This window comes from Chinchilla lanigera, unplaced genomic scaffold (assembly GCF_000276665.1).
Source record: "Chinchilla lanigera isolate Chin_1 unplaced genomic scaffold, ChiLan1.0 scaffold00065, whole genome shotgun sequence".
NCBI classification, from domain to species: Eukaryota; Metazoa; Chordata; class Mammalia; order Rodentia; family Chinchillidae; genus Chinchilla; species Chinchilla lanigera.
Genome location: NW_004955466.1, coordinates 13,701,797 through 13,722,017, shown reverse-complemented (window position 1 = coordinate 13,722,017; position 20,221 = coordinate 13,701,797). Strand labels below are relative to the sequence as shown.

Sequence of the window (20,221 nt, the reverse complement as noted above, 5' to 3'; positions counted from 1 at the left end):
AATTTGTATGTGTGTATGTGTGTGTGTCTGTTATTTTGATCATTTTCTATACCCACTCCATCTCCTTACCAGTCCTTGGGGCAGCCCTTTCCTGTTTTCCCCTTTTCTGTCTCCAGGAAGTCTACCTCTCTGTTTTCCCACTATTTCTTTTGTTTTTACTCTTTATTTATATTTTTAGTTTTCTAATAACAGAAATCTTGTGATAATGGATCTTCTGCACCTGACTTATTTAATGTAACATTATGGTCTTAAGTTCCATCCATTTTCCTACATAAGACTTGAATTTGACCTTCTTCATGGCTGAATAATATTTCATTTTGTAAATATAGTACATTTTCTTTATCCACTTGTCTGTGATTGGACATGTGAGCTGCTCATAGTTTAACAGCTGTGAATTGCACTGCTATAAGCATATGTGTGCCTGGGTCTCTAAAGTATGTCTTTAACTCTTTCAGGGAACTGCCCAGGAGAAGTATAGCTAGATCAAATGGAATTTCTATTTTTAGTTGTTCTGAGAACTCTCCATATTGTTTTCTGTAATGTTTGACTAGTTTACATTCCTACCAACAATGGAGAAAGGTTCCTTTTCACCCTCACATCCTTACCATCATTTATTTTTTGTGTTCTTGATGGCAGTCATTCCTGCTAGAGTAAGATAGTATGTCAGTGTTGATTTGCATTTCTATTTTGACTAAAGATGTTGAACATTTTTTCATGTACTTGTTGGCCATTTTTGCTGCTGCTTTTGTTAAATGTTCATTTCATTTGCCAATTTTTTAATTGGGTTATTTGGGTGGGTGGGGTCTAATTTTTTTTAGTTCTTTATATATGTTAGCTTCAGGCTTCTATCAGAAGAGTAGCTGTCAAAATTGTTTTCCCATTTTGAAGGCTCTCTTCACTCTGTTGATTGTTTCCTTTGCTGTGTACAGTTTTTAAAAATTCAATATACAGTAATCTCATTTGTTTATTCTTAGTATAATTTCTTGTGCTATTGGAGTTCTGTTCAGAAAATCCTTACCTATACCTATGTTTAAAGTTTTTTGTCTTCCTGCAGTTTCAGTGTTTCTGTTTTTTATCTCAGTCTGTGATTTATTTTGATTTAACACATTTACACTGTACTGTATTTTGTCCCAAAATAAGACCTAGCCAGAAAATAAACCCTGTTGTCATTTTTTCAGCATGTTTATAATATAAGCACTAGTTAAAATCATCACTGAGACAACTGCATTTAGTTTGTCCATTGCAACACACAGAGGATGCATTGAATTTTAAAATAGTAACAATAACAATAAACAATTAAATATAAATAAAGTTATTGACATTAATGTTTAAAATGAATGATAACATAAATTACAATTTGTAAATACTCACGTTGGTGCCTTTGGACAAGAGGTAAACGTCTGTGTAAATAGATGAATTTGAGATTTATTGCTGGATGACCAATAAGCATACAAATAACAAAACACAAATAATGTGCACACTTGATAAGGAATCGACACAGTTGTGCCTAATAATGAATCTTCATAATTCATTATGTCCTGTGTTGTAATGGAGGCAGTTAATCTGCTCATGTGAAATAAATATTTTCTGAATTTTGGTGCCTGCAATTTTTTTGTCACTTTTCTACAGACCATCATTTTTAACTGTTACCATTTTTGTTGCCACTCCTGTCTCATAAGTCTTCAATTAACACTTGATTTAATGAAAATATTGTGAAGCCCAGCCTACAAGAGCTTGTGTCTTGGGTGAAGAATTCATGGAATGCAATCTCTGACAGCTGTGTTGCCAGTGCATTCCAAGCAGGCTATGTGGACAAGAAGTGCTCATTTAAGGAGAGCTTCATCACTGGACACGAGAGATTGGGGCCAGTGAAGTCTCAAGAAATTCTACAGGAAATGGAGTTGCAAGAAATTCTGGCCAGAATTTGGGTTTGGATGATTATGACGGTGTTCCAGAAGAAGATGACATGACTATATTTGAATAAATGTAGATTTTTGTACGTGAATATAGATTGTTGTACATGAAGAAAGACATTTTTTGAAAAGAAGCCCTACTGTGTCTTTCAGCAAAATTAATACAAGACCCAGTCATATTTTTGGTGAAATACAGTATGTCTTGTTGCCAGGCAGTTCTGTTTTGAACGTGTTATGTTCCTGCCAGCTTGAACCACCAAATTTTCATTAATTTTATTAGTAAAAAGATCAGTAAAAGTAATTAGATTTGTTGGTACCACCAGTTGTAAACCCAGAGAGACCAGTGTTTCAAGCTGATGGGAACATGTTAATACACAGTCAGAGGTGTGGGTCTAGGTCAGTTCTTCTGCACATGGATAACCGGTTTTATCAATGCCATTTGTTAAGAAAACCATCCTTTCTCCAGCATATGTTTTTAGCATCTTTCAAAGGTCAAATGGCTAAAAGTAAATGGGCTTATTTCTGTGTCTTCTGTTCCACTGGTCTACAAGTTTATTTTTGTGTGTATATCATGTTGGTTTTATTACTATGGCTTCACAGTATAACTTAAAATCTGGAATTGCAACCTTTTCCTCTCACTTTGCTCCTTTTGCTTAGAATTGCTTTGGCTATTCTTGGTCTTGTCTGATTCCGTATAAGTTTTAGGATTTTTTTTTTCAAGTTCTGTGTAGAATGTTGGTATTTTAGTAGAAATTTCATTAAATTGGTAGATTGCTTTTGGTGATATGACCATATTAGTAATAATAATTCTGCCTGTTCTGTTTTCTATTGTCCTCTTCAGTCTCCACAGAACTGTAAAGACATTAATTCAGTGTTTTAACATTTGCTATTGATAATAAGAAATACCATGCTCTTCTGAGTTCTAAAATGTGACCATTATACCTTTAATTATTAAGAGTTCTCTTTTGAGTTATATTGTTATTAGTGGTATATGTTTGCTTTTCTTAAAAATACTTATATATACACCTTTTCTGTTCTTCCCTACATTGTCTTTCTACCCATGGCCTCCCTCCTATTGGAGCGCCATTTTGGACTTGTTTATGGTATAGAACAGGGAGGCAGCCCTCATGATAACGTGGTAACTCTTCTTGTTAGCCTTTCTTACTTCTGGATTATTTTCCCTTTTTCTCCGTCAAAGTAGTGGTTATTTTTATGTTCACTTTGTTTTCATTTATTGTGATAAAATTAGATATGTTTGCTTCTCATTTTTCTTTTTTGGAGTTATGTCTGAGAAGAGAGGCAGACTGAGAAGTTACTGATTATTTTAAATAAAGACATTTGTCAGCCTTCAGATAATAGATTTTTTTCCAACATTTTTCTGTGTGGCATTATACAAGGTATTTCTAGGTAGCAGACTTCAAGAAATAGACAAGAAGTTTTACTGAAATATCTTTTTAACAGTATTTTGGGGAAATTAAAGAATACTTTTTATTTTACTTTTAAGTAATAAGCTTTAATTTTAGAATAGTTTTTTGAGGGGAGAGTGAGGATTACTGGGAATTGACCTTTTAGAGACAAGTGCCCAATCTGTAACCCAAAACCCACTTACTTACTGCAGAGTGCCAGCTCTGCAATTAAACCTGAATCCCGGGGTCTTAGTTTAGCAAAAACCAACTTATATATTAATATCTTCTGTCTTAAGAGAAAAACAACATGCGTGCCAGAATTTTCACCACCACTGCTTTAAGGAAATGATATAACAGTTTTTAAAAATCTTGTGTGCTGTTCAGTTAGCATTTATTAAGTATGCACCATTGTCACGCCTTGGATACAGAACTAGATAGAGAGAAAAGGCAATCTCTGATCTCAAAATGCTCGCTCTAGGACACAGGTGAATGAGTACGATGTGGCAAGTGCTAGATAAAGCCAAGCACAGGCTACTACAGAAGTGTGAACTGAGGAAGGTGGGAGAGAATCAAGGAAACCTTCTAGAGGAGATAATGCCTATGCTACAGATGAACAAGGCAAAGGAAGAGACCTTTGTAAAATATAGTATTCTGTTACAGATTTACAGAGTAAATTTGTGGCCAAAGAAAATGAAATACAGAATCTACATAGTAAACTTACAGATACCTTGGTATCAAAACAACAGTTGGAGCAAAGATTAATGCAGTTAATGGAATCAGAGCAAAAAAGGGTGAACAAAGAAGAGTCTCTACAAATGCAAGTTCAGGTATCTGTTTTTCCTTCTTTTGAAACAATAGAGAATCAGATATGTGTGCCTAAAAAGCGAGAGCAGAATATACCTTATCCTAATTCTGGAGTAGTAGTGAATACCTACAATTTAGTGTTTGAGCACATATCGTAGTATATTGTGTTTGAACTGCTTAACCGTAGTTTTAGGCTCCTTGTAGTTTAGAAAAAATAAAACATTTCCTTAATTTTCATCTTATAAATTAACTTAGAATAGAATGCCTAATCATTGTTTCAAATAATGCCTTTTGGAATCTAAGAGTGCCTTTTTAAAGATAAACAGAACCTAAAAGTCATGATATTTATATACATTGGGACCTTCCTTCATATCACACTTTCTCCCTTTCTTTTTTGTTTGCTCTTTATGAAAGGATATTTTGGAGCAGAATGAGGCCTTGAAAGTGCAAATTCAACAATTTCATTCCCAGATAGCAGCCCAGGTAATAGTGCTTTCTTCTTGCTTGTCATTAATAATAACTTGTGCAACTGGGCATGATGGAGCACACCTGTAATCCCAGCACTTGGGAGGCTGAGGCAGGAAGATCACTGCAAGATTGAGGCCAGCCTTAGCTACATAGTGAGTTCAAGGCCAGCCCGAACTGCATAGTGAGACCCTGTCTCAAAAAACAGTAATAATAATAGTAGCTTGTGAGCCATGTAGATACTCAACTGAGTGCCTGTTGAGTGCTGAGCATTGGGTTAGTAGCTGGAAAACTAGTTAGTGGATTAGCAAGTGATGATCCTGAGTGCTGAATGCTCAGGATTATATATAATGCCATGGGAAAACTAAAGAAATTCAAATCCAAGTAAGGGGAAAGGAGATGGTTAGAAAGCTCTTCTCAGGAAAATACGTCTAGTTCTATCACAAAACAAGAGAAATTGGACAAACAGTGTCTGTGATAATGGTTTATGTATTAAAGGTATTTACACACTACTAATTATGAAAAACCTCATGTATCCACAGGTGGTAGTGGTGTGTTAATCATAGTTCTCAGAATATATTCATAGAAGTTTAAAATTTATATTTCGATGCTGTTAGTGGTGTTTGAAAGTTTTTTAAATGGTGGTGTAAGATCTGTTATTTTTGACAGTGTTGTTCTATCATGATTGGTAAGTAGGCCTTAAAATATAAATGGTACAACATGAAGGAAAAAGTGAATACTTCCAAGTACATTTCTAAAATATATACACTATCAATTTCAATTCAACCTTACAATTCTGTAAGTTGTTTGTAGCAAAAAGTATTAATTTAAAAATCTGACTTCTCTGTATAAAAAATAATGGTTTTAACATTAAAAACTTGGTTTTAGGGTTCGCACAAGTTTAAATTTCCAAAGCATGTAAATGTAATTCTTTCAAGTTGCTTTTTTTGTATAATTCATAGTCTATAGTTAGTGAAGAGCTATTTAATATACGGAAAGAGGCTGTAGGTGTGTGTCTGCGAATTACCAGCTCAAGTTGGATTGAAATCTTTCGTTATGAGCTGAGAGCTCTAGAAAATTTATCAGAAATTAAATATTTAGAGAATGCTGTGAATGCTTCTTAAAAAGTAAAGATGAACCTGAATATTACCAGATTGCTTATCTTAATCATAAGGTGGATTGTATTGAAAGTTGCTGCTGAGTAAGAGAAGTACAGCAACAAAACTTGGCCATTGTGACTTGTTTCCTATTTGTTCCCTGTCACTTACCTAGTTTTCAGTCCTATCAAATTGTTTTATTCTGTATGTCTCATGATACATGATCAAAAATGCTTTCAGAATGTTAGCTACTCTGTATTAAACACTTATCATGGGTTAAAAGCTCTATATACATTAATTTTTCTTAAAGCTCTTAGGATTATTGTGCAGCTTTTAGAAAGCTCTCTCTTAAATGGTTTCATGTTGACAATGTTTTTCTTTCTTAGACCTCCGCTTCAGTTCTAGCAGAAGAATTACATAAAGTGTAAGCCTACCTTTCCAAACTTCTTTTGCAATTGTGTAGTCACCACTAACTCATACCTCTTAGAAATCTATAAAGAATTGACTCTGTACGCTTACCTATTTGGAAAATACTCCAAACTAGATTTGGAGAAACTTTTACTCTTTTTTTTTTAACCCCTCTTATTTGTTGGGTCCCTAACCGTTACAGTTTTTGTTTTAATGTCTTCATCATAAAATGAGGGGGTGAAGCTTTTCACTTGGAGTGTTGGCAGTTATGTAAAAGAGGTGAGGGTATGAGAAACAAATTAACTTTTGCGTCTTAACATGTAGTTGTCGCTACTCTGTATCTAGCTATGTGGTAATATACTTAAAACAAAATTCTGTGCTTTGTTTGCATAATTTTACATAGATATGGGTTGAGTTCAGAGGTTCTCAAATCTGTGTTTAACTTTGGCAGATTTGTAAAGTTGGACAAATTAATTTGAGTGTGAATTTTAAAATGAGGGATATGTATGTATTTGTTAAAGAGTTATAGTAATTATAAGACAGTTATTAGTAAACTGCAAAGGGACTATAGAAATGGAAGGTATAATTATATGAGAAACTACTTAAAGATGACCCTATTTAAGGTTTTTGATCCTTTGATTTGTGATGTGACTTACAAATTTTGATTGAATATACAAGTTTATTTTGTTTTAAAGGATTGCAGAAAAGGATAAACAGATAAAACAGACTGAAGATTCCCTAGCAAGTGAACATGATCATTTAACAAGTAAAGAGGAGGAACTTAAGGTCAGTCATTGTTATAAACAGCTGCAATATTTTGTAGGGCTTGACACTGAGTTATCATAATCTCTATAATCAGTGTGTTTACATGAAAAATGGAAAATACTATAGAACTCATTTGAAAAATGCCTTTCTCTTTTCTAAACTATAAAATCCTCTAGCTCTCTGAGAGGAAAAAGTCAAAGGGCTTTTCTCACATGGTATTATTTCCAACAATTTGAGAAATATGCTAAATATCAAGAATTGCAGTTTCTCTTGCTGATTAAGGGAATTTGTTATTTGAGACCTTTGCTTAACTCTTACTGTAGAACAGATGCCTTACACACTTTAAAGTCAGTCATCTTAAATATTCTAACATAGAACTCTTGTTTCATTGATCTAGGATATACAGAACATGAATTTCTTATTAAAAGCTGAGGTGCAGAAATTACAGGCTCTGACAAATGAGCAGGTAGGTCTTTATTGCTTTTTTTGTATTGAGAATTTTAATTTGTCTGTTTTCATTTTTATTAATATTTTGAGCTCCAGTTTTATTCATGTAAATAATAAATATAATTGTATTTGGCTGTGTGACGTGTTGAAAGCCTCTTTACAACATACCTCGATTATTATTATTTTGTGTTGAAGTTATGTTTGATCGGATGGATTGTTTTGAGATGTCAGAGGAGTCACTTAAAATAATCTTAACGTGCTAGTCTTTTGCTGTTCAATCTAAAAAGCACAGACTTTTTATTAGGATAAAAATTGACCTGTGAACATTTCAGACTTGTATGATATTGCTATAACCTTACTCCAAGTATAAGGAAGTGTAAAAGTAAGTGAAAGATTAGTTTAGAGTGCATCCTGAAAAGATAAATTTTCATTTTCTTCCAAACAGGCTGCTGCAGCACATGAATTGGAGAAGATACAAAAAAGGTGATTGAAATACTGTTGTAAATAGAGCCATTTATAAATAATGTTCAAGTATAATTTCTGCAGAAAATATTGCTAGTTAAAATTGATGGTTGAACACATGGTTTACACTGTCTGAATACAGGAAGTATTTTTAATTGATGCATTTTTTTCTCATAGTATTCATGTTAAGGATGATAAAATAAGACTGCTTGAAGATAAGTTACAATGTGAAATTACAAACAAAATGGAAGAATTTAAGGTATGTGGTTAAGCTTGTATACTCAGCTTTCTTAGAATTAGCTTAGGATTTTCAGTTGTAGTGAATGAAGACATACTATTTTGTATATGAGGTCACATTGAAACAGTATTTCTGTAGTTTATTTGGACACTTACGCAAATAGTGAATTTTGTCATAGACTTTCTCTCGAGATTTTGACTTACCTGGTCTTCTAATAAACTTTAGAAATTTACTTTGCCCCAACTTTTCCTTGGCAGTTTTCAGCTGTTGTTTATGTTTGTGACTGTTGTCTGTCTCTGCTATTGCCATAGTGCTAGCCTCTGGTCATGGTCATCCCAATTTGAGTATCTGATTGCCAGGGCACATCTGCACCAAAAGAAATGTGAATTCTTATGTCAGTATGTAATTCACCTGTTACTCTGTGAGCACTTAAAATAATATTATGGGTTGACTTTAAAAATTCAGAAGATTGCTTTTATTGCCACTTTTTCTTTTAAAAATCATAGTAAAATCTTTTTCTTTCAGACTGTAAATGACCAAAACAAAGCATTAAAATTAGAAGTTAAAAGGCTACAAACTCTTATTTCTGAGCAGGTAAGACTTTCCATGTATCTTGAGGTAGAAATAGTCAGTACATAGTAAGATCTGTCTCTTATTTTACAGTCAGCCTATTAACTGAGCAGTGTTGCTCAAGCGTAATTGCATCTCCTAATGGCATTTCTCTTCACCTTGTGCTTACTGGGGTTCTAAATACTGTACTTCCTTAAGATGAAACAAATGCTAATCCAGTTATCAGAAGTTTGCAATAAATAAAGGAAGGAAGGGAAGGAAGGAGGGATGAGCTGGCAGTCCTGTCTCACACTTTTGGAGCTTCAGCTGTTTCTTCTAGGCAATGTGACTTCTTAAAAACAGAATGGGTTTAAAACATGTTACTAGCACTTAGAAGCAAAGTAGTACAAATCAAATGCTTAGCATTTCTGTTACCTTCCATTTCAAGTCCTTTATACCAAGATTGCTCTTACACACGCATACCATACTGCTTTAAAACTCACCATATTTGGTACTTGATGCATTTTGACTGAAAAATTCTATACCAGTACTTATTTGTTTGGTACTCCATATACAACCCAGAACTTGTTAGTGCCAGTTGCCTCATGACTTGCTACCATTTCCAGCCAGAACATTTTGTTTGGTACTCATCACACCTGCCTTAACGAGTTTATGACAAGTACAGATGTACCACTGTATTGTAAGTTCATTAGGTTTAAGTGGGAAGCACAGTGTTTTGGGTGTAGTAGGCATCTAAGTCTTCATTCTTTTCTCTTAGAGTATGTTTTTCCATCTCATCACCATTCCCTAATACCATCACTCTTCCTTTCTGTATTTGTAGTAAACAAATACTGTAGTGTATTTACTGTAGCAACTTTGAATAAGCAATGCTCCATGAACTTGTGTCCAATAGTGTCTGTTCTATGGCTTTTCCTAAGTGTTTTCTTCATACTTTGCCTCCTAGTCAACTCTTTAAATTACAGTTTTAAAAACTGCTCCAGAAACTCTTGATCCTAGATGGTACATTAGCACAGAAGCTTTCCATGTTTTCCTACTAGTATGTTTTTGGAATATGCTTTTATTAAAACCTGAAATGGAAGCTGTTGCAAATGATAACATTTCCTTAGCACATGTGGGCACTTTTTTAAAAATTAATGTTTATGCAAGTCTTGAATTGATTTAAGTAGCTGTGTTGCTGGAAATATTTTAACATCAGTTTATTTGTCAAGAAATAAATCACTCGTTCCCCTTGACATTAAGTGTTCCTCCTTACATTAAGTGTTTTGCATAATTCTTAATACTTTGAATATGCTTTACCCTGCAAACTAAAGGGAATAGATAAAAATGTTAAAAGGACATTTAGTTTAAATGGTGTTTAAGTCTTATTTTTAAATCTTATTCTTACTTGCCTTTGTTGTAGTATAGCTTATGAAAGATAATGACATTCCATGAGTTACAAAACCATCTCTGAAACCTGGATATTAATTGTAATATCTGGTTATGGTTCATTTGGCGCTATTTTAAATTTTTAGTATTAAAATATCTGGTGGAAAATGCAACATTAGTGACTTGGATTAGATAGCGCAGGTTTTTTTTCTTACCTAGAAAAGCAGATTATACTTCCTGATAATAGTTACTAGGGATTTTGAAATGTTTGTTTCAATATAAGTTTTAAACTTTCTAAAATTAACTTCAGTAAAGTACATGCCTAGAAATTTCTGAATCTGTCCTAGAATTTCAGTGTTCTAGTATGGCAACTTCTACCTATATTTAAGCAGAAAACTTATATCTTTAAAAATCTTCTAACTTCTGTTCTTTGCTCAAACCAGTATTCTCCATTTTACATGTGTGAAAGCACTAGACTTACATTTTCCTTTTCCTTTAAAATTGTGTGATAGTTGGGGAAGTTAACATTCTCTTGCCTTATATAAAAGTCCTTATATCTGTGGAAATTAATTTTCTAAAAAAGTTCTCTTATTTTGATTTTATTGAGTTAATCTTTTATTTATTTTGATGTTTTTGCACACACATGTTCTGTTAAAATGACAACTTTTAGTATGAAATGTAAGTTTTTTTATATTCTTAGAACAAAATTTCATAGCCACGGTTTTGGATTTATTTATGGGAGGGAAAACTCATTTGGAGACTTTCATTCTTAGAATTGTGCTTTTGGTTCTGAAGATTTAAAAAAGTAATTCAGATGCCATATGACTCTGATGTTACAGTTTTGGTTGTAGTTCACACTTTTTTCGTCTTGGAAGACCAAAAATTTGTTTTGTCTTTTCTCATTTTTTTAAATAGCAATTGCTAGTAACAGAAGAGATAAAGATTAGTATAATTTTAGTTTCTTTCATTTCCAGTTTTCTTAACCCTTTCCTACCCCCGCAACCAGAATTCCAAATGACAGTTAAGAGATAAACAGTTGAGTTATGTAAAACTTTCAGTCCTCTTTCTACATGGATTTTTGTCTCAAGGAAGGGACTGAGCATTTTTAAGTAGAAACCAGTAATGGTGCCAAGTTGTTGTGGTTTCTTAAGGTGTAGGAAGCAGAATGGCAATGAGAACGAGGTAAAGTAGCCTGTTTAAATACTATGGGAAGGTTCCATTTTAATGTAGGCTTGCAGATGGTCAAATAATGCAGGTAATCACTTACTAAGATCTAATATACCCAGAGTAAATTAAAACCTTTTATGTTAGGGGGGTACATCCTTGCATTTTAGTGGAGAAGGAACATGACTTCTTTTTTCTTTATTTCAATGGATTATTAAGATTCAGTAGCAAAGTTTGTAAAGTAAAAACTGAGAAGTTTCTTCTGTGCCCTGCTCCCTAGTTGTTCTTAATTGAAGGAAATTTCCTTATTTTATAAGATGCACATTTGAAAACCATTTAAGGAGGAAATGATAGAGTTGGATTAGACAAATAAAGTATAAGGAAAATAAAAGTGTTGGATAGATGCTGAGCTGTATCATTTTGTGCAGTTGAATATTTGATAAACTGAAGGTGAAGAGTACGTATTAAACTTAGGTCTTCACTAAGGGAAATTCAGTTCATCAAATAATGGTTGAATATGTGCTCGGTATTTATCTACTTGTTTATTAGGCTGTGGAGATAAATGAAACTTGATTCCTGCCTTCAGAATATGGTTTAATGTGGAGAGAGATACATAACACAGAAAGGTATGGGGAATAAGATGTCTGACCTAACTCTCCAGGGTTAGGGGAAGAAATAATGTATTCTATCTGAAGAGGTAGAGAGGCTACAGAATGGCACCTGAACTTGATTTTGAAAAATGGCTGCAAACAGGCCAGACAGCTAAGGGACAGTCCAGGCTGAGGCAACTCACTGTTCAAGATTATGGTGGTGTACAACAAGACCGGGTCTAATTATGAAGGACTTTGATGTGTAAGGATCATGAAGCTAAAGGGCGTTGAAAAGATGGATTTTGTCTCATATTTTAGATCGCCCTAATAACAGTGAAATATCTGAGTTTGTGAAAAGGAAAATCAGGTAGGACTGACTAAAAATATAATACAATTAAATATTTAACATGTAGATATGTTGGAATTAATGGTGCTGAATCTTTTTGTGAGATGGCATTGATCAAAAATAAAAATGGACAAACACCATCTTCATGTAAAATTTGTAATCTTACAACATGTTTGTTTTTTATAGTATTACTCTGATTGAGTGGACTTTTAGCATCAACCATCTCCTTTCTGATGGTGGAACAGTTTTTTCCCAATGGAATGCTCTTCCTGTGTCCCTTAGAAAGCAGTCCATAAGAAATAGAAGTGGGAAAAATAGATTATTGTGATATTTGAGACAAACAAATAAAGCTGAGGACCTAAACATAGACATTCAAGATAAAGGGTCTTTTTTTTTATTTTATGGAAAAAAGGTAAAACAATTTCATAACACAATAATAGGAGAATACCAAAAGTTAATACATTGCATATTGTCATCTTCAGAGTAGTTACTCAAAGTACAAGATATGGGCATAAAAAATTCTCTAATCAATATTAGCATGAAACTTCCTTTTTACTGAGTGAAGAGACACTACTAGTATAACTAACTTGAATTTTTCTCCCTTTTCCCTTCCTTCCTTCCCCTTTTCCCCATCCTAATTCCTTTTTCCTTTTAAGCTGTTTCTTCCCATTTTACACTATCTGTTGTACATTTTAGATCTCATTTACTCTTTCAGTTTCTCACACCAGGGAGATAATATGATGTTTATATATGTGAGTCTGATTTATTTCACTTATGAGTATGGCCTCAAATTGCATCCTTTTACCTGTAAGTCTCAAGATTATCCTTTTATATGGCTAAGTAGTACTCCGTTGTATAAAAATACCACATCTTTTTATCCATTACTTGGTTGATGGACATTTGGGTTGTTTCCAAAATTTAGCTATGACAAATTATGCTTCTATAAACATGGGTACATATATATCATTGTGCTGTGACGTTTTTAGTTCTTCTGGGAGGATACCCAGAAGGGGAATAGCTGGGTTGAATGAGACCTCCTAGCTTTTTAAGGAATCTCCATACTGATTTCTACAGTGGTTGCACCAGTCTGCACTCCCATCAACAGTGGAGAAGGGTTCCTTTTTCCACACAGCCCCTCCAACATTTGTTATTGGATGATAGCTATGAAATAACAGTCGTAATAAGGATCATTTTCCTAAATTTCAGATATATTTAGAATCCTAAACAGTTCGTTGTAGTTTTAAACTAGTTTTACCACATGTAAACTAGAGAGAATTAAACTATTTTGATGCTTTTCTTTTCCTTTTTTCTTTTTTTTTAGCCCAATAAAGATGTTGTGGAACAAATGGAAAAATGGTAAGAGCTTAAATTTTTCTTTTTTCATTTTGATGGCTCATTTCTACCAAATTTGAAATAGCATTAGTATTAACTGCAGTAGTCTAGATTCTTAAAAATCTTTTTCTTTTTAGTAGAAGAAAGTGTGGTGTGTTGTTGGCTAGATTACATTATAGTTTGGGTGTCATGTGTTGCAGTGATTTACTTGTTTTGGATAGCATGTGAGCATGGCCTGCTTGAGCACATTTTAATTACTGATAAGTGGGGAGAAGTATTCCTAGAACATGATCAAAGATCCTTAGAGATCTTTCTAGAATTAAAAGTTTATAGGAATATTGGGCAGAGGTATTGATTTAGGAATGATACTACTTTCCTGGAAAAACAGTTCATACATACACTTTAAATTTATAATTTCAGCATTCAAGAAAAAAATGAGAAGTTAAAGACTGTAGAAGAATTACTTGAAACTGGACTTATTCAGGTGGCCACGAAAGAGGAGGAACTGAATGTAAAGAATTTTGTCGATTTGTTTTTCTTGTTATTATTCTGTGAACATGAAAGGATTTCACTGGAATTGTATAAGGTTTTCTTATAGCTGTTAAACTTACTATTAATTACGCACATTTTATAAATATATAAAATACCTTTTAAAATGGAATTTAAGATTTTTTTCAGAAATAGAAAAACGCATAGTTGATTGTAGCAACTATGTATCTCTGCCTTAATGAGGTGTATACTGTTGTTACAGTCTGTAATATGCTCACCCACTTGCGCTTATGTGCAGAATATAACTAGATGATCACTGGCAGACTTCATGAGCCCTTACTGGGGGTGAGGGGAAGAGGTGCACAGTTCTGTTTTATGGTTATCCTTAGCCCTAACTAACTTGAGTAAGGCAGTGTTACTGGGAAGAGTAAGTAAAGATGTATTTGAATTTAGGGAGGGTCCTGAGTTAGTTGACAAGAGATACACTATGTATTTTTGAGTTTGTGGGAATAGAAGTAGAAATATTTGTGGGGACAATTGAATTACAACCATTTGGCTAGCCATACAACATAAGGAGCAAGCAAGATCTTGGACCTCCTGGAGAGGAAAAGATAGAACTAAAGAAAAATGAAGCTAGCTAGTTTTGTAGAAGGTAAAAATATGTTACTCTTGCATGTTTTTGAAAAAAGGCAATAAGAACAGAAAATTCATCTCTGACAAAAGAAGTTCAAGACTTAAAGGCTAAGCAAAATGATCAGGTATGTATCTATTCCACAGCTCTTCTCTTTTAAACAATGGACAGAAATATTACATGCAGATATACCAGATCTTTTGATTGCCTGTTTTTCTGCCAAGGTACACAGTTAGTTTTAATCATTGATTAGTTACTTGATTATCGATGTTAGAGAATACAACTTATTGAAAGCTGTCTGCATGTCAACCACTGTGTAGAGTAGTCTAGAATAGGGTATCATTGTTTTTTTACTATAGTAATAAAAAGTTAAGACTAAATAATAACGGGCTGCCTGAAATGAGGCAGTTTCCTAGTTGTATTTTGTCTTTGTCTTTGTCTGTTTAGAATTAATAAGTAATTCAGATATTCATCCAATGGTTTTTCTTTTGTCTTCCATTTATAAGTAGGCTTAAAACTGCTTACTTTTAAAATGCTATTGATTTTTATCATTACACCATTTAAAATATCTCTAAAGAATTGTGGGCTTACTTTTTCCCATTTAAATTCTGGTAGAGTGGTAATTGTACTTTTCTACTTCTGACCTATTTATAGTTTGAACAAGTTATTAAGGTGCGTTTTTGTATTTCTAGGTTTCTTTTGCATCTCTAGTTGAAGAACTTAAGAGAGTGTAAGTGATAACACTGTTATAAACTGACCTTTTTCTTTTGACCTATTTTCTTAGTACTCATAAATTAGTTTTGTTGCTTAGTTGGACAGCTGGTATACGTTGACTTTAGAATTTTTCATTAATGGACTAAAGGAAGTTCTGTCTTTCCTAAATTTACTCTGATTTGTTTTTAGTTTCCAAAATTGATTCCATTTATTTTTGTATGACGTGAAATTGTTAATTTTTTGTCTTGTAGTAGGAACTATTGAAGAATGTTACACTAGATAGAGAGATCAATTCTTTGCATTCTTTAGATGTTGTAAAGTTTAATGCCGTAACTGTATGTGTTCTGTCACAGCTTTGAGCGTCTGGGAAGCTAGTACTATTGAGTGGCATTTGATTCTCCCAGGTTTTCATAGTGCAAATCTTACATTCCTCGTGTATTTTGGTGGAGGGGAGGTGGTGCTGGGTATTGAATCCAGCTACATCCCAACCCTCTTTTTTTTTTTTTTTTTTTTTTGAGACAAAGGTTTTGCTGAGTTGCTTAGGCAGGACTTGAACTTGCCATTTTCCTGCCTCAGCATCCGAAAGGGCTGAGATTATAGGACTGAGCCACCATGCCTGACTGACTCCCCATTGTACTTTTAAAGGTTATCACCAACTTCTTGTGTATAAGTTACAACCATCTGGTAGTTGCTGATTAAGTCTCATTTAGGAAGAGCTTTACTATTTTGGTTTGTTTTCCCTTTTATTTGCAAGAGTAGGTTGCTGTTTTACGTGGGAGAGCATTGACTTGGAGAACCATTCCGTGATTTAATGGTATTTTTATATCTTGATGGATTTTGGTGATTTCTGTTGAAGTTAATACTGCATTTATTTATTTAAGGATCCATGAGAAAGATGGAAAGATCAAGTCTGTAGAAGAACTTCTAGAAGCTGAAATTCTCAAAGTTGCTAATAAGGAGAAAACTGTTCAGGTATTGGGAGAAAAAGAATAATGTGTTTGCCTTTCTGTTTATCAGCTTTAGTTAATATCATTTAATTTCATCTGTTTGTCTATGCATTGCATTTTATGTCACTTTTATGTGTTTCCATTGTCCAATCTTGTCTGTTTTGTTGTCAAGGATTTGAAACAGGAAATAGAGGCTCTAAAAGAAGAAATAGGAAATGTCCAGCTTGAAAAGGCTCAACAGGTAAAAATCTCAGAGCCATAGCATGACAGATTTATTAGTCTATGTATTATTTATGAGTTACTTGATTTTTTTCTTTGTTACTCAGAAAATATCTTTTAGTAGTGTTCTGTAGGTAATACTAGGTTATATGCTTTTGTTTTCTTGCCTAATGTGAGAAAATACCCTTAATATGACACTTGATTTCATGTGTCCTTGATGTTGTGTATTTTTTAAAGCTTAACTGTCAAAGTTTTTTTCTGAAAAGTTTTCTGTATTGATATTTCATTTTACTTTGCCAATTTAAAACAGAATACTAAACACTTGTTAATTTTTTTTTTTTAATCCCACCCTTATAAAAACAAACTACATGGAACAGAATGATTTGTTACAGAATGTATGTTGCTCAACCTCTGCCTGTAGAACAAAATACAAGTCTTTTTCCAAAGGTAGATGTGCTTACTGGAATTATGTGAGTTTAATGGGATTTAACCTGATGAGGCTTTGTTGAAAAAAATGGGAATAATTGGGTGGAAGAAGAGATTCTTTCACTTAACAGATTTCTTCAACAGTATTTATTGAGTTCTTCTTTCCTGTCAAAACTTTGTACTAATGATTAGAGATAATACGTTGAACAAAACAAGGTGTGGTGAAAAAGATCAGATGATACAGATCATGAGGTTAGGAGAGACACCTCCTGAGGAACTGATGCCTATGCTAAGATCTAAAGGGGCTATGAGAATAGAATGGCAGAAGAAAAGTACTAATAGCCAATATGATATGTTTATAAAGGAGACTACAGAGGGACAGTAATAGAGTACTGTTGAGTAGTTGTCCTTGATAACTGAGCTGTGTGGAGGTGTGTGGAGAATTAGGTAATGCTCTTACTTTCATAATTTTAAAAATATCAATATTATTTAAACTTATTATTTATAACCGTTTTCCTTGTCTTAGCCCCTCCCTATTATATTGTTACTTTTACTGTCAAGTAAAGATGTAATAAAAGCACCTCACTTTGGCATAAAGAGTTGAGTTGGGGTCTTTGTAATTCAAAGTGTTCTAAGTATATCATAAAGCAAAAGGATTATGAATTACCTTTTATGTCCTTTGTATTTCAGTTATCTATCACTTCTCAAGTTCAGGAGCTTCAGAACTTGTAAGTACCATTTTTCTCATTTATCTATAAATATCTGTTTCTGAGAAATTAAATATGACAATTATAACATGTTTTTATTTCAGTTAATATTTTAGAAAACATCAAATTCAAAAGGCCTTACAATATTACATTTTTTCATTATGCATTAACCTATAGGGTTTTGTTTATGTTTTTCTTTTTTGGTGGGAAGGAGGTAGGATGGGAATTCTTACATTTTGGTTTATAATCTGACTTTAAGTGAATATAGCTCTTGGCCCATATAAATAGTTATGTGAAACTAACTATATTTTATACTCAACCCACTAGTAATAAGCTGTCTGAATTTGCTGATACTTCTTAAAACAGGGTGATGTATTGTAGAGCTGCCCTAATATATTTAATGTCTGGATTTTCAGTGATAGAACAGTTTGTTTAATTGTCCTATTACTTTGTAATTTGATAGTTTCCAAAATCTTGGGTACTTTTTTGGTTTTTGAGACAGGGTCTTGCTATGTAGTTCAGGCTGGGCCTGACCTCACTATGTAACCCAGGCCTCGAACTCATGATACTCTTCCTGCGTCAGACTGCTGAGTGCTAGGGTTGCAGGCATGCACCGCCATGCCCAGCTTGTGTGCCTTTTTACATAAAATAATTTTTAATTTATTTTAATCAGCTTGGGCTATAAGCATACTTTTCCAGCCGCCATTATTTATGCTCATGTAATATTTTTATTTATATTTCTCATTAATTTATTATCAGATTAAAAGGAAAGGATGAACAGATGAATACCATGAAAGCTGTTTTAGAAGAGAAGGAGAAAGACCTAGCCAATAGAGGGAAATGGTTGCAGGTGAGACTAAAAACAAAAGTTAAAAAAAGTACCATTTTAATACTTGAATATCAACTCATACCTATTGTGTTTAAGGAACTTCAAGAAGAAAATGAATCTTTAAAGGCTCATGTTCAAGAAGTAGCACGACATGACTTGCAGGAGGTACAGTATAAGCAAATTACCAGCATCTACATAAGGAATGAGGAGTCTTTATCTAATATACTGCAAAGCACAGAATTTAATCTGGTCCCAGTTTCTCTGCCCAGAGAATTCTTATTGTACTGTAGTTTTGTTACTGTTAAAATAAGTTAAGTTTATTCCTGTCCTGTCATACTCAGTGCCCTCATTTATCAGCCTGTTTATACATTCCCTTTTTTTTAAAATGTACATCTTTCAAAAACTAAGTTTCATAAAAGTCATTCTGACTTTGTTTTATAAATAGCTTAACTATAAATCTGCCACATAATTACATTTTTGCGTTATTGATGATTGATTCTATATATGTATTGTGGTATTTGGTTTTATTTTGCTGCTAGTATTAAAAATATGAATGTGTTTCATAGGTACATTCTGCATCACAATTTGAAGAACTTGAAATTGTGTAAGTATACTTTTAGCTGCCATTATCAGTAAGAACCTAACTGTTTTTCAGAATGTACTTTACGTCAATGCTTAGTATTCCATTTTTGAAATGCTCAGAAGAATAGAACATAATAAAACTTTTTCTCTTCAAATTCTGTTCCGTGACTTTTTCTAGGTCATTTCATGCAAAAGTTAAAAAAAAATTGCAATCTTGGGCATAAATGGGTTAAAAGTAATTATGATAGGTTTCTTGTTACCTGTTTAGTCCAGAGGCAAAGAGACCAAAAGTCTCTTTTTGGTAGAATGAAGCAGAGGCCCTTTAAATACTTTAAAATACCTGATGACTTTATCCTTCCCCAATCTTCAAACTCATTTTCTCAAATATTCATTCTACAAATATGTACTGGTTTTAAGTTCTGCCCTTTTATGAAAAACATGTAGTTATTGTAAAAACAAAATTTATTTCAAATTAAAACCAATTTAATATTTGATAGACTAACATCTCTGAGTTAAACAGATGATCTTAGCCATAATACTGATACTGAATACTGAATCTTTCTATAATTCTAACTTGCTCATAAGGAAAATAGAACTTGTTATGTGAAGTATTCTGTGCTGATTAATAAAACTGTTGACTTTCATCATTATAGGAGGTATTGTTCTTTGTAAATGTTCATCCTAGAACACTTTTTCTATCCTATAAAGGCTGTTTTCTTAAGCCTACTCAGTCTACAGTAATGAGGAAGGGTGTCTGAACCTCAGCTTCTATTCCCCTATAATTAGTTCTGAGGATCTTTCTTTAACGCAGTGCCCATCAATCAGTCCTTACTGATGTCTGTTTTAAGAAGTACCACTTTAGACTATGTCATTAGAACCAAGATACTAGGTCATTTGTGTTAAGGAAAGCAAGGGGGACAACTTTTCTTCCTACCGAGATGGCTCAGTTTATACGTGATTATTTACCTTTCGGGTATTGTGTACCTGTCCAGGTCACTTCAGCTGGTTGTGCTGATACACACCTATCGTCCTAGCACTCTGGGAGTCTGAGGTAGGAGGAGCCAAACTCTAGCCCCACCTGGGCAACTTAGCGATTTACTGAGACCCTGTCTCGAAATAAAGAACAGGTTGGGGGTGTAGCTCACCGTGTAGCTCACGGTTCGATCCACAGTACCGTCCTACTCCCAAAAGAGTCCTTTCATCTTCTAGTAGAGACACATTTATGGCCTTCTTGTTGTAAGTATATGAGTTATAAAGTATATAATTCTAGGTTTATTTCTGCTTTACATTTTCCTTGTCCTTTAT

At 33.5% G+C, this 20,221-nt stretch overlaps 1 protein-coding gene across 5 annotated transcripts in view; it reads left to right on the top strand.

The window, feature by feature from the left end:
- Ktn1 (kinectin 1 (kinesin receptor)) overlaps positions 1-20,221 on the top strand; it is an 83,057-nt gene that overhangs the window by 25,351 nt on the left and 37,485 nt on the right. For all 5 annotated transcript variants that reach the window (XM_013521984.1, XM_005399234.1, XM_013521983.1 and 2 more), the window contains exons 10-27: positions 3,980-4,146; positions 4,538-4,606; positions 6,072-6,109; positions 6,789-6,879; positions 7,256-7,324; positions 7,751-7,788; positions 7,945-8,026; positions 8,531-8,599; positions 13,362-13,396; positions 13,793-13,883; positions 14,551-14,619; positions 15,185-15,222; positions 16,088-16,178; positions 16,326-16,394; positions 17,489-17,526; positions 18,265-18,355; positions 18,431-18,499; positions 18,901-18,938. In XM_013521984.1, the coding sequence (XP_013377438.1) occupies positions 3,980-4,146; positions 4,538-4,606; positions 6,072-6,109; positions 6,789-6,879; positions 7,256-7,324; positions 7,751-7,788; positions 7,945-8,026; positions 8,531-8,599; positions 13,362-13,396; positions 13,793-13,883; positions 14,551-14,619; positions 15,185-15,222; positions 16,088-16,178; positions 16,326-16,394; positions 17,489-17,526; positions 18,265-18,355; positions 18,431-18,499; positions 18,901-18,938 (1,252 nt within the window). The remainder of the gene's footprint in view (positions 1-3,979; positions 4,147-4,537; positions 4,607-6,071; positions 6,110-6,788; positions 6,880-7,255; positions 7,325-7,750; positions 7,789-7,944; positions 8,027-8,530; positions 8,600-13,361; positions 13,397-13,792; positions 13,884-14,550; positions 14,620-15,184; positions 15,223-16,087; positions 16,179-16,325; positions 16,395-17,488; positions 17,527-18,264; positions 18,356-18,430; positions 18,500-18,900; positions 18,939-20,221) is intronic.